At 41.6% G+C, this 14,959-nt stretch overlaps 1 protein-coding gene across 2 annotated transcripts in view; it reads right to left on the bottom strand.

The window, feature by feature from the left end:
• The window catches only part of MAST2 (microtubule associated serine/threonine kinase 2), a 186,573-nt gene extending 171,958 nt beyond the window's left edge, over window positions 1-14,615 (bottom strand). The window contains exon 1 of one of the 2 annotated variants that reach the window (XM_064720422.1): window positions 14,295-14,615. In XM_064720422.1, the coding sequence (XP_064576492.1) occupies window positions 14,295-14,462 (168 nt within the window). In that variant the 5' untranslated portion in view covers window positions 14,463-14,615. The remainder of the gene's footprint in view (window positions 1-14,294) is intronic. The other variant, XM_064720419.1, reaches the window with a different exon arrangement.
• Between the last annotated feature and the right edge of the window lie 344 nt (window positions 14,616-14,959).

The following is a 14,959-nucleotide window of genomic DNA, read 5'->3' as shown; positions in this document are numbered from 1 at the left end:
AAAGCCAAGTGTTATTTGCCACAGCGATGTTTTGAACACATCATGCACACATTTACCATTCTGAATACCTACAGCTTCCTCTGCACACCCATTGGCAGTTATATCACAGATGACAGAAAGGTTACAAACTCAAAATTTCATGTTAAAAAAAATCCCAGCACGAAAACCAAACAAACAAGAAAAATAAATGAAAGTTCCCTAAAAGACCCAGTATCAGAAGCCCATACTATCAGATACACCCTCCTTATCTTGTTCTTCAATGAGATTTCTTTTCTTGTTAACTCTTCAGGAGTTACATGGCATGTTTGATTAGAACAAATGAATTAGAAGATTTAATGTTTCATCAGGGAAGTCAGTGCTGTTAACTCTGTTGTGAAGCATCCCAGCTGCAGGATCACATGAAAAAGGTATTTAAAAAGAAAAGGTAAATATTTATAACTATGTACACTATTAGCCCCTTTATGAGGCCTATTGAAATACAGAATTGTTTTATTCCTAATGGAACCACAGTCTAAAAAAGAAGGTAATTGACGATTAAATTATATCAGCTTGAATGTTTGGTCCTTACATGAAAACACAAATGGGTTAAACAAAGTTTTCAACCCTATTCAAGATCTCCTCAACAGCCAAAAGAGAAGAGTAATTGTTGAATTCAGCTCGTAAATGCCTAAAGCCAAATTAATTTCATCAAGGGAAGAAAAAGAAACAGAGCCTCTTAAGTCTGTATCAGACTTCACAGAGGCTCAAAGACACCACTATCAATCTATCAAGACTCCAAACCCCACACCAGGCTCAGTAGCTGCACTCACAACAAAACCAGTCTGAACAAAGACACTGAGCATTAAAGGCCACCTCATTCCTTTATCATTGCTCCTCTAGCATGAGTATTGCAAACATTAAAAGGTTGTATTGAGCAGGGAAATTAACTCCTGGCCAGATAAAACAAAACAACTCTATCATTCATCATCCTTACTCAAATGCTGTAAGGATTAAAAGAAATATGACCCCCACCAAAAAAGGGATTTGTAATAAAATTGGATTTTATAAGACATCAAAACAACTTTTTTCTGAAGATTTTCTTTCAATAGACTCAAAAGATGTGCCAAGCATGTGATGAGTCCCAGCATCACTGACTAGGATAACTTCAAGTTCTCTTTAGCATCCTGTGTGTTATCAAATTTATCTCATTTATCTTCCCTATTCTTGTCAATGAGGTTTTACATGGTTAAATAGAAGTGCATGTTTAGATCTGCTGAAGACCCTAATCCACAGTATCAGCAAGCCAAACTTTTCTGGTGTGTCAGTTCCTCACAGGTTTATTCAGATATTTATTACACAGAAAACACTGAATTTAAACCCCTGTTAGCACACCTAGGCTGTGGGTCAGACTAGAATGGGAACTGCTCGTGGAGCCAGAGCAGGAACAGCTGCACTTTCATCCATGCAGGCAAAGAAACCTGTGATTTCCTATTGGTTATAAAAAGGAGACTTACCAGAGGATTCTGCAGGGCACCTTCATGCCCTGCAACTCCGATGGCTCGCTTTAGAGCTTTCAGATCTCCAACTATATTGATTTTTGTGCACCTGACATTGTCTCACTGTCTCGTTCACAGGGAAAGAACAAATCAACATAAAATACCCACCTATACCTGTGTAAACTCTGTTTAATGCCCAGTAAAATGTTACAAGCCAATGAATTTTTATTTGGAATGTCAAACTCCCTGTTTTTTTAGGAACAGAGATGAACAAAACCTAATGGTAAGTTTTAAGTTCATTTAATTTACACGAACAAACAATTGCTTCATAGCAATAGAACCAGGAAGGAAGTTTTATCTGATTTTATATATTTCAGACAGGAACTTCCAGGTTGAGTTGGAAAACCTAAGAGGTGTTATCTGTATTCATATTTGATTCCTGACCCAAAACAATATAGAGTTTTCCATGTCTAAGGCACAAATAAAATACATTTTAAAATAAAATAGTAGCTGAAAATACAAAGCTTGACAAGTGAACAATAACAGTGTATTAAAATGTGTGTGCTGTATAAAAATTACTTATTTACTAATAATACAGAGTTCTAATCTTGTTTTGCAAAAAGCAATTTCCAAAGAAAAATGTTAAGGTGCATTAAGTTTGAAGTACAATCTCTAATGAAAGTATTGAGATATTGCCTTAAAATATGTCCCAAGACTAAGGGGACCAGAGGAAAGAAATCCATGCCCAACTGCTATTCCAAGGCTTATTTCAAATGAAGCTGCTTACAAAGAAAATTTTAAAAATAACTCATAAATTGAACTTTGGTGGAGAAGTACTGAGGTGAGCTCAAGGGGTTTTTCTAATCAGACACTGAATGGCTACTTACAGATGGGTAATACAATTTTAAGACTTGATCATAACTGTTAAAGCTCACTTGAATAACAAATATTGCACAAAGCAAGGTATGAAACCAGAAAACACAACAGGAATCCACTTTAGCAACCCTATTTTTTTTGCCCAGGATTATTTTATGGATCATAGATATGGCCTGAATAGTAGCAGTAGTGAAACCATCTGTAGCTAGACAGAGATTACTGGCAAAATAAAATATAACAAGAACCAGTGGACTGCTAAGAGTTAAAACACTATTTGTTCATATACATGACAAAGAGAGACCAAGATTCAATTTAATCTGGTGTTATCATCACTGAGGAGGATTTCTATTTGGACCATGAAAAAAACTTGGTTTTTTGTGAAGTTCCAATTCTTTGGCATCAATATTTTTGTTTCCATAAAACATCTGCAACCTTCTCACTTCCTACCACAAATGAGATAAGCACATCAATTCAGAGCCAAAAATAAGAAGCACTTGTGTGTGGTTTTTCCTGAGAACAAATTTTCCCTGAGATTCAACAGCAGATCTGCATGTACAGAACAGGGGAAAAAATTACCAATTTATTATAAAACTGTGACTAAAACTACCAGTGGCTTTAGACCTAAACAAAACTAAGCCAACCCTTGGACACACAATAAGTGCTTAGTCCTTAGCTTCTCGTCACAGACCCCATTAAATGGCAAAGATAAGGTAATTCACAATTCTTATCAATGTCTGCACAAAGAAATGGAAACTCTATAATCTGCACAAAAGCTTCTCCTCACCAAGCAGGGTAATACAGTTCCATCACAAAGGAACAGAAGGCAAAATTTGTTCAAGGACAAGACGTATTTCTTCTGCCTGAGAACAGAAACAATGCCCAGTGTTGGGTTTATGAACAGCACCGTGCCTTGAGCTCAAACAAAGACTGGAGTCAGCAGACACTCCTGCTGAAGTGTCTGCTAAACTGGCAAAACAACCCTGGAAACAACCTCTGTCCTAAAACAGAGATTAATGTAAATGTCAAAGAATGTACAAATAATTAAATTAATGAATAATTTAGCTTTCAGGGTCATATTTTTGCCACCTTCATAGTGCACAGATGCAATTTAATAAAGACCTATTTGCTACTAATATGTCACTGGACCCACCTATGCCTGGATATTTAAATATCTAAATGCCTTCAGTCACCCCAGTAGCCAGACAACTCATTTATAAGCTTTTCTCCAAAACAGTGATTATAATTCATTCATTTGTTCTCTGATCTTCTGGTGCTGCCCAGAACACTTGACATCAGTTCTGACTTGATTCCTTCATTTCCTTCTAAAGGTCTTTATTAAGGCTCCATATTAAAATGTTATTTTGATGATAATAAAATGCTTGTAAATACACTAAATATTGAATGCTGTGATTTCAGCAACTAATAAACATGTTTTAATTACTAGGCATTCAATTTTTGAGATGATATTTCCTTGCTCTGGGGCATTATAAAAGCTCCTTTACAATAAAACTGGAGTATGATACAGTCATGAGAGCTGCTGAGAGTCCTCAGTGAACAGAGGACACACAGCTACCAGATTAACAGAACAAACATCAAAGAAACATTGCTAGACATGAAATCATTTCACTATCAGTGCATTTTTTCCAAGTAGCACCCCACGCTGACATTACACACTCTTGTTCAGTTTTGTCTTTTCCAGAGTTTAACACTTTGCTTGCATTAGTGAAGTTGTATTCTCTGAAAGCTGCATAGAAGACAAAGGTAGTTTTGTCATTTGTGTACTTGTTTCATAATGACAAATGGTATTTTAAGAGTGCAGAGAAACACAGTTTGATCATTCTGAGCTGTATGCCCTTCAATGCAAAGAGAAGCAAATCTCTAGCTTAGTACCTGGGATACCTGGAAATCATAGAATAGTGTATTGGGATTGGTTAGGAGATCTTTAAAGATCATCTTGTTCCAGCCCCACTGCCATGGGCAAGGACACCTTTCACTATACCAGGTTGTTTCAAATCCCCTCCAACCTGCCCTTGAACCCCTGCAGACGTGGGGCACATCCCACCTCTCTAGGCAAACTCCTCCAGTGTATCACCACACTCTTGGTAAAAAATTCTTCTTATATCTAATCTAAATCAACCCTCCTTCAGTTTAAAACCATTAGCCCTTGTCCTATCCCAAGAGGCCCCACCAAAAGAACTCCACATGCACATCCTGGAAACATGGACCTAGGCTCAAACCACTTGCAGAGTCTAACTCGGGTGTTTGTGCAGTCCTTCTGCACGTGCATGACCCTGAGTGGGATGAAAACAGTCTGCAGAGGCAGCAGCGCAAAGTTCCCATCATACACAGCAACAGAAAGGCATATAAGAAAACTAATGTATTAGAAAACTAGGTTTTTAAATCATTATTATCGAGCTCAAAACATGATAGCTATATTTTTAAAGGATAAAAGGAAACCAAGTTTGAGCATCAATTAATCAATCTGACAAGTACTGGATTTCATAGAAGTCTTCAAGCTTCCTGAAATGCAGCTGAAATGTTTTCTCAAGTTCTCATCCCACAGACTGAACCTCCCTCACTCCTTGGTGGATGTACCTTTTCCACTTAGCTTTGTTGTACTTTGTTAATCCAAACAAACAAAAGTGTCTCAAGTTTGGGTCTAACTGCACACATAATTTTAGTCTTTAGCAAAACTGCCTTCTGAATGCTGCAGGCCAGCATTTGTTTACTACTGTAACCTTTCTGTAGTGTCTCTTCCATCCTGAAAGACAATCTGCTCTGTGAACTCTTCCATCAAATCCCATAGGGGAAATTCAACAGGGATGGCAGGACCTACACAACCTATTATTGGTTTCCAATCCTGCTGTGCTAGGAGCTAACATATCCAAGTGATAAACACACACAGTGTATATCCAGCCAATTTCCACAAGACAGCTCACAGACACTGCAAGAAGTCAGGACCAGCTGAATGGGCCCCTTAGAAGCAAAAACTTCACTGGAAATCTGTCCTGAATGGATTGCTGGTTGTTTCGACAATGAGCAGATAATGGAAGGTGCATTCTAAAAGTGCAATGAAAATCAGCTTCTTATTATAACTCTTGTTCAGTATTTTTAGCATTAGCTGAATTAGCTGATATGTTAAACACCTACAAGAGTTTCAGAACACAGCATGACTCAGTAAATGTCAAGACAAAAATTTGCCAAGTATCAATCAATTAACTAATCAACTTATTTTGGCTACAAACAGCTGAGAATGTTTATGGTGGATTATTTCTCACACCTTATAACGAAAAATCATTACAGAAAATCTTCCTATATAGACAGCTCATGAAGACTAAATCAGAAATTACATTTCAAAAATTCTTACACTCTCCAGAGCCCACCCTCAACAGTTCCATCTGCTTCTGGAAATTTAAACATGTACATGGAATGTTTTGAATTGCTGTCTTGCTTTTACATTCATAAAAATCCAGAGCAACTAAAAGGTTTTAAACATGTTTTATTGGTAAAAATGTTTACTACATGTATAACAAAAAGTGAAAATATTTATGATGCAAGTCCAATAGCATTCTTTCCTGAAAAGAAACACAGCATCATCCTGTTTTCCATGTACAGAATAGACTCCATTAACACTACACCAATTTCAAATAGAAAAAAAATTATAAGCTAGACTTCCAAATTATTGCAAGACCAAGCCATCAGTCTTGAACCCTCTTCCCTCACTGCACTGTAACATGTATTTATAACAGAACATTTGAAAATAACTTCTGACAGATTACTAGATTTGGGGTTCATGGAACCTAACTGTTAAATAAAAACTCACAAAAGACACAGCTTAGAGGAAGAGCAAATTAAAAAGTTCTAAATCTGGTTTCAATGCAGTCTTTTGAGTGTTCATGCTTCTTCCTTCAAAGAGCAGCATTTTCACCAGGCTTCAAACATCACTACAAAAATACACTAACCACAGCACATCATTATTTGATGTGGAAATGAAATCACTGAGACTCTATATGACCTGTCCATTTATCTATTGTGGTTCTTGAGGAACAAAGTCTTGCTGATGGATAAAGCATTTTGGTTTAGTCTCAAACATTTCACCAGCCTGGTGGTCTTCAGTGCTTTGTTAGCTTCAGCTACTCAGCTTCCATGAATAGGAATTAAATACTTTAAAAAAATTTCATTTCAAATAAATGCCTATCATCATATCTTCAATAATCCATCGCCTTTCTTATAGCACTAAAGCAATGTTGGCTTATGGCAGGCAGCATGGGCAATAAAAAATACCTATCAAAGCAAAATTAAGAACTGCCCCTTCTGAAGACTCTTTAAGAACTACCTTGACAGGCAGGACAACATTTACACTCTGGGCTGCAAGAAGGCAGGTGAGCTTGCTCAAGAAGTCAACTGCTAGGTGTAAAGTCAATAACACATACCCATTCCTCCAACACAATAACACTTGGATATGCTACTTGGTTTCCCAAAGCATCCAGTCAGGAATACATCCAAAATCTTTGAGTGCTTTGCAGCTGCCTAATCCAAGCCTTGGACAGCACCCCACTGTTATCCTCAAGTGCTCTGTAACAAACAGTAAGTAGCAGCAGCTTCCCCCTTAAGGCTAATAATTATTCTAAAGAAAAGCAGTGCCACACCAAACCCTAGCACTTCTGGAAGAATTCTCTTGGCTCCTTCACTTCTATTCTGCTTTTGGACAAGAAATGCAGTGTACTGTATCTTTCCACTGCCTGCTTAGCTATTCTAATATGCAAGATATGAAATTAATGTGGCTAATACAATATTTGCTCTTACTCTTCACTGGTGACAGGAAATCGAAATCTCACATGGGCAAGCTGAATCATCTAAGCTGCTGATGCAATGCCTCCTAAATATTGATTTACACAACAGAAATTTGTCCATTAATACTCAACTTTGAGAGAAGTGATGATTCCATTTTCTCAGGCCAGAGAAGTGCCATCAGCCCTCTGGTGCCACTTTGCTCTTACCCAACAAGCCCATTGCAGAACTGGTCACTTGACTCCACATGCCTTTTGTCTGCATCTGGATGTCTCTTTTGGCTCAGTTCTGTTATTATCTAATAAGCACATTACAGAATTGATCCCTTGATTCTATTTCCCTCTGCCTGCTTTTAGATGACTCTTTCCCTCAGTCACTTTTTCAGCACCTCATATTTTTAAATATTGGTATGAACACAGAAGTGAACCCAGAGTAAGAGCTCTCCTGGAGCTGCCATCTCTGTTTGAGGAGGACACAGAAAGGCAAAACTGGGGCTAATGAAGAAGTCAGGCAGGAGCAGCTCTGGCATCAACAAGAATCAGTTCATGGCAGGCAGTGAGACACACCTATGGGGCACTGACAGGTTTGTTCTTTCTGGTTTCTTTTCCTGCCTCCTCAGAGAAATGACCAAGAAGAAAACAAAGAACATGTCACAAGAGAACATCTGATTCCTCCACAGCTACACCCTGGCCTCCTGACTACCTTTAGTTCTCCATAGAAAAGCTAATTAACTTCAGAAAATAAAGTCTGAGGATAAGTAAGAATGCCTGCCATCCAACCATGCACCCTGGACTCTGGTTAACCATGTTAGAAGTTCCACAGGCTAGAATTGTGCTTTTTATTAGAAAACAGCACTTTTTTTTTGCTTTCTTCCTGCCATAAGAAAAAGAGCTAGACAGCAACAAAGGAAGATGAGAAAAGGAAGTTTGAGGTCTGCAAACAGTAACTGAGTTTTTACTGGAAAGTTACAATCACAACTTGCAATTCAGGAGTCTTTATCAATGTCCTCCTTAGGAAATTTCTTTAGCTCCCTTGACAAAACAGACACAGGTCAGAACTACCCTAAAATCAACCCTAAACAATTTCACGTAACGGGTGGTAATAAGCATTTATATAAACAGATGGTTCCTGATCTTCTAGAAGTTAGCAGCACTCCATCCCTCCTTTAATAAAAGGAGCAATGATGTTTACAGAATATATTTGGCTATGATTAAGCTATGGTTGCTTTTATAGAATATGTAATGTGAATTGTACAAACTACACTAGATTGCAAATGCAATCTGCATGGCTAACAGTAAGTCCATTTGATTTGGTTTATGTGCTTGAATTTTGAAAATAAACCTTCATCTTCTTCAGATTAAGTTTCATCCCAGCCTGTAGGCTTTGACATGAAGTTATACAGAACAGCTCTGAGTGTTGTGAGCTGTCACCCACAGGGTCCATGACTGGGAGAGCTGCAACACAGCTGTGACCAGCAACCTGAGTCAGAGCTGTAGAGAAAACTGAGAAGCAAAGTGCCAACTGAACTCCAAAAACTTTATTCTTCACTTGTCAATCAAAAGGGAAGACTCATGGTAGAAACAACCAAAGAACACCAAACTGTTCTGCAGTCTACATACAGAGCTCATCACAACAGGGGTACTGCCTTTACTAGCACTGATGTCACCTAGAGGGAAAAGAAAAGAAAACACTTAGCATATTTGAACTACTGAAGTTCTAATTAGGAAAAAAGAAAGATCTCTTCAGTTTCCAGGCTTGCCACGCAGCAAGGAAAGCATGGTAACAGCTTCTCTGCAGTTGTGGAGACAAAATAAATCTGAGTAGCACTCTGGGGTTTGGCCAGTTTCTCCCTGCTGGTCACTGACTGCTTTCCAAAAAAGAACAGGGTGAGAAGTCAGTGGAAAAGATCCTTTGCTATTCCTTCCAAGAAAAAAAAAAAAAGAATCAAAATATAATGACAACATGAAAGGAGTAATAAGCTTTGTAACCTATCGTTTACAAGTAGTCTTGGACCAATTTGCATGATTTTACTCATAGATGGAGGAGAAATATCCACATATGCATAACGTTACAAAACCCTCTCTCATATGACACACCCAACTGTGGTAATGCAATCCCAAAAATTGCAAAAAGACAAGTATCCAAAAGTGGTGAAGGAAGAAGCTTGTCTGCAATCACACTACTCCAGGCTGCTGCCAGAGCATTACCTGGGTTTGGCAAACACTCCAAGAACAATCAAGAGGGAAATGCACACAGTTCTAGAAGCAAAAGAACTCAGTGTCTTCTGTTCCAACCAAAGCTCAATTTTACATTTCAAATACTTCTACATGGAAAAGAGATCAGATAGTAGAGATTTTTTACTGCCTGTGCTAGCACAAGCATATTCCACAGCTGAAAGTTGGCCATTAGACAAAACAAGCGTTGAAGTAAAATGTCGTTTAGTTTTCTAACTGCAGGAATAATTAAACATTGGCAGAGCTTTCAGAAGAGGTGACAAACACACCATGATCTAATGCTAAGATAAGATCAGTTCCTAAGAGAGATGTTTCACTTTATCTTTCAGGAAAGCTCCACAGACAGCACACTGAATAACCTCAGTGCTCCATTTTGGCTTTGGGACAGAAAGATCTAAAATGTTTCAAAGACAGGTGGGGAAAAAAAAGGAATATTTTTGTTACTCTCAGAAAGTTTGTAGCACTACAGTTCCTAGAGACCGTTATTGTTAAATGAATTGATTGCAACTCAGCTTGTTTAAAGCTCAGAAAATACTTTGCAACCAAACATAAATGGGTGGCACATCTGGCCACCCACAGCAAGAGTGGGAAGCTTGTCGGAAGTGATGGGGTCTGTTTCTGTTCCCTCACCTTGTCATGTATCCAAGCAAGCACCCTGGGTTGCACTCCCTACTTCCCTGCATGCCTTTAGAGCAGAAAATGTCATTCAGTGATGCCCAGTGTTCTCTATTTTTACTCTCTCTCAACCTCCATCCCACTAGACCTGTGACAATACTACAGTTTTCCTCACCTCTGTTTATCATCCCTCTGCTTTTAGAGGAAGACAGCATTTAGATTTGTTAGGGATACATTAGCTCCCACTCTTCATGGAAAAAACAACAAAGACATTCCATACAGACAAGTAAAAGCAAGCACCATGCATTTGCCCCATTCCAATGTTCTCCTAGATTTTAGCTGATTTCAGGGGTTTTCCTCAGGTGGATCTGGCCTACCTATTAAATAATGTCCACTCTTAATCGCCTCCTTTGGATCTTTTGCATCCCTCGGGGAAAAAAAATACAAAGTACAGGTATTACCTTGAGCATGAAGATCCACCTCTTGCAAAGCCTGAGTCAACACTCAATACCAGAGGACACAGCAAGTTGCTGTTTGCTACCCACCCCCTGGTCTTGTATAATTCCATCACAACCTCTACAGCCATCTCCTCTAGAAACTGAAGAATCCTTTCTATGGGGACTTTGTCTTCTACCTGAAGAAAAAATGCTAATAAAAGCAATTCTGACAAATATTGGCTATGATCCATGTCAAATCTTTCACTATAAATATCACTAAAACGAGTTATGTCAGCATGATATGGAAACAGCCTAGTGCTTGAAATGTGCCTCTGGATGAGGGTGACTGTCATTCATGAACAAAAATCACTTTCACCTCAACTTCCCAATTTTCTTCTTCAGTGCAGTCAGCAACCATACCATGATTAAACTGATCCTTTACTGAAATCCAAGTGGGCTGTGTTTGACAAAGATGCCCTCACTCAATGAAACTAAAATGTCACAGAGTAAGAAGGACAATTCAGTCATGAGTTAATGACTGATGAACTGGAAGTAAGTTGGAGCAATTGGCCTTTTTCCCAAAAAAGAAGGATCACCACTGGAGTCTCACAAGGATCTCTCCTGGGGTCAACACCTTCCGTATTTTAAGGCAAAATCTAGCAAAGAAGTTTGACAATCATGAGACAGAGTTTGCTGACAATGCTTAAAGCTACTGAAGATTGCAAAAGCTAAGACCAAAGATCTGAAGAAGATTTTAATGATACTGTTTAAGTGGGCTGTAAAATAGCAAGTAGTTGTAAAATGATGCATAGTATTTAAAAAATATGTACACAATCACAAGTTCTGAACTAGTTATTACCACTTAAAAGAGTGACTGGAGTTATCACAGTTCCACAGAAATGCCAACTCAATGCTTAAAGATTGTCTAGAAAAAGCATGCAAAAGATTAAAGAAGGAAATCTAATATGCTATGTAAGTTTACTGGGTGGCATATGCTGAAATACTGTAGCTGGTCCTGGTAATTGCAACCCAACCCTGTTCCTTGGATTCCTGTATCACTGTCTCCACTCAGAAACATACCTGCAAAAGGTGCAAAGAAGACAGCAAGGAGAATGAAAGGGGTAGAGTAACTTCTTTCTGAGGTGCCTCTGGAAAAGTCACAAGCAAGGGACGGTAAATACAAGAAAAAGTCATCAACCCATAAGGCGCACAGAATGACATGGATTCTCCTTTTCACTGTCTCTACCAATACAAGAATGAACAAGCAAGGCATGAAACCAAGCAGGCAGAAAGTTTAAGAGCAAACAAAAATAAGTGTTTTTTCCACACAAAATGTGTTTAAGCCCTACAACTCAGCCACAGGATGTTGTGGATGCTACAAGCATACATGGCTTCAAACACTTAATTGGACAAATTCATAGAAGAAAAAACCCACTGGGGGCTCTAAAAACAAATATCACCTCTGGTTCAGGAAACCTATGAGCCACAAATTACTGGAGGCTGGGAGAGGCATTTCCTCAATATACACTGTACTCTCCTCCAAGCATCTGTTCTTGGCAGCTGGGAGAGGCAGGACACTGGGCGAGAGGGATCTTTAATGTGCCCATTACAGCCATTCTTAATTCTTGCACAACGCACGAGAAAGCGCAAACATTCATCGTGGGCACGTCGGAACTGCGAGCACAGCAAAGGACCAGATTTTCAAAGGCCTTAAGGTCAGTACAGTGATTAACTGCTGCAGGCACAGGCTGATAAGGATTTTTTTCAACACTGGAGTAGCTCAGCCTCTCCCAGCCACAAACTTGTGCAAATGTATGGCAAACAAAGAGATGGGAATTTAATCCAGAATGGTTTGCTGCAGCTGTGCACACTGTTGCACTGGCACTGCTGAGGGCACATTACAGACTTGGGAACAACTGGGCTACTTAAATCAGAAGGGCCCCAAAGGAAATACTTGTCAAGCTACAAGATGGATCAGTGAAAATGGAGTGTCTCGCTGTCTTTTGCATCTCAGAAGGCCTTTTCTACCACACGCACACTACCAACTACCAACATTTAAATAAACGCTGAATTATTGCTATTCAAGACAGAAATGCTGTTTGTCACATTTGTCCAACACACCCATTTATTTGCAGCTGTTTACCACACTCACAAAACCTTAAATGAAAGGCAAAAGGGGAGAAGGGATGAGAGCTTCTTCTTAGAAGTTTGGGGAGTATCTCACGCATGGTTGAGTAGAAGCCTTCTTAACTTTAGCTGAAAAATTCCTCTTCCAACACACCGAATACCTGCCAGCACACAAACATCTGCTCTTACAAGTCACTCCAGGTCCTAGTCAGAGTGCCCAAGTTAAACACAAATTGACACTATTTCCCATTAAAAAGCCTGGTGCATCTCAAAAACTGACACTTCTGAATTTGCAGCCTTCCCTGGTTTGCAGCATTGGGGTTGTTTCAGTGAAACTGCCCAAGTGTTCAGTACATTATTCAAGATATAGCATGTTCTGTATGCAAGATCTGTACGTTTCACTCACACCACCAAGAATGGAAATCATTTCCTTCCATTTCCGTGTCAATATCATAAACATACATCAAAATAGTACAACAAACACCTTGCTGCTGCATTTGGTTGCTCTACAAATTTGCCCATTTCACAGACAGCTAGGAAGATACTGAGTGACCTCTTCTGATTTTAGATTTCTTTTCCCTGAATGAAGACTACAGTATTCCTTAGTTGTTTCAGGAAAGAATAAAGATCAAAAGCAGCAGCCCCTCTTAACCACCTGGCTTAACAAAGCACTAGAGAATAAAATGCTAGATGACTCCTCTTCAAGGGCCCAGTCTGATAAACCTGTATTCAAGAGATATCCACTAGTCAAAGCCAAAATCCAATGCCGCCATAACTGAAGGCAATGTAACACAGCTTTTCTAGGGAAAAAAACCCTTTTTTAAAGAGCATAAAGCTGTGCATCTGGAACAATGATGTAAATTTAAAACACCTTTTTGACAAAGAACCTAGGTTTTCTCTTTGCTCCAAAAAATGGCAAAACACGGCAATGAATTACTGCATCCCAGGAATCTTCATACTTGTGATACTTTCTCCTTCTTGTCAAATAAACAAAAAAATAGCATTAGTTGTCACCTACATTTTTCCACTGCAAAGTGTCACCTCCCATTTTTATCTCTTGTAGAACTAGGACTACCAAACCAAAGTGTTGATGATCCTAAACTTGATTTAGTATCTGTTTGGTCTCTCGTCCTTGTAATCCTAAGCACCCATCAGTAGATCCTGTTTTTGTGGGTATGAAAGACACAAAAGTGGACATGCTGAACTTACACACGCTCACATGTAACAAGCCTGTGCATTTTCAAGTCTCTGCAAAGGTACGCTATGTTTCCTAAACAAACCACTCCTGGAATTAAGACCTAAAATGCTGGAAAACGCATCATAATTACCATCGCGATTGGGAGTGACCCACAGAGGGTTACTAGAAAGATGTACTCTGCGATTAGTAACACCAGCCAGCACACAGCACACACCCGGCTCCACTGCATCCTCCCCCGCCTTCCGCGGCACGCGGGCAGACTCCCGGCACCGCGGCTCCCGCAGCCCTCACTCACTCACGCCACGCCGTCAGCACCGGCACGGGCACGCCACCGCTCCACCCTCCGCCCTTCTGGGGGTATCTACCTGCGGGAGCGCCCGGAGCAAGCGAGGATGCTCGGGGGCTGCCGCCGCACCGGGCGCCGCCGCTGCCCCCGCCCCGCGCCCCCCGCCGCTCTGCCCCGCCGGAGCGCCGCGGTCCCGGCCCGCGCGGGGCGCGTCTCCATAACAACGGCGACCCCCGCCCCGCGCCCCGGCTTTACCCGTTCCGCCGCCCCCGCGGCCCGGGCATCCTCCGGCTCCTTCCTGCCGCCGCCCCCCAGCAGGGCGGCTCTGCGCTCCGCCGCGGTGCCGGACACCGCCCGCCCGGGCTCCCTCCGCGCCGGCGGCGGCGGCGCCGCTTTGTCCCCCCGAGAGCGGCCCTTCCTCATCGCGGCGGTGGCGGCTTCTTCTTCTTCTCCTCCCCTCCTCCTCCTGTCCTCAGCGGCGACGGCGGCACGGCCGGGGCCCCATGGCGGGCGGCGGTCACGGAGCGCCGGGGCGGCGGGGCGGCCGCGGGCACCTGCGCGCGGGGCGCGCGGGCGCGGACATGCCGCGCGCTCCCGCTCCCGCCGCCTGTCAGCGAGCGCGGCCGCCGCGGCACCGCCCCCTCCCGCCCCGCGCCCGCCCGCCGCCGCTATCGCGAGAGCTGCGGGAGGAGGAGCGAGACTCGCGGGCGCTGAGGGCGGACGGGTGCGGGAGTCCCGGGGGAGGCTCCGCGGCGAGCTCCGGGCTGCGCTGTCCCGGCCAGCGGTGGCCGTGCCGGGCGGAACAGCCCTTGCGTCCGTGCCAGAGCTGCCTCGCAGGAGGAGGCTGGGCGGTGTGCAATGAGGATGCCTCTTGCAGGAGTGTAGCGGGGGCGTGAGGGCAGCGTTTGTGTCCCACAGAA

Source organism: Zonotrichia leucophrys, chromosome 8 (assembly GCF_028769735.1).
Source record: "Zonotrichia leucophrys gambelii isolate GWCS_2022_RI chromosome 8, RI_Zleu_2.0, whole genome shotgun sequence".
NCBI classification, from domain to species: domain Eukaryota; kingdom Metazoa; phylum Chordata; class Aves; order Passeriformes; family Passerellidae; genus Zonotrichia; species Zonotrichia leucophrys.
Note: the sequence above shows the minus strand (reverse complement) of the source record. Positions and strands in the feature narration are given on the sequence as shown.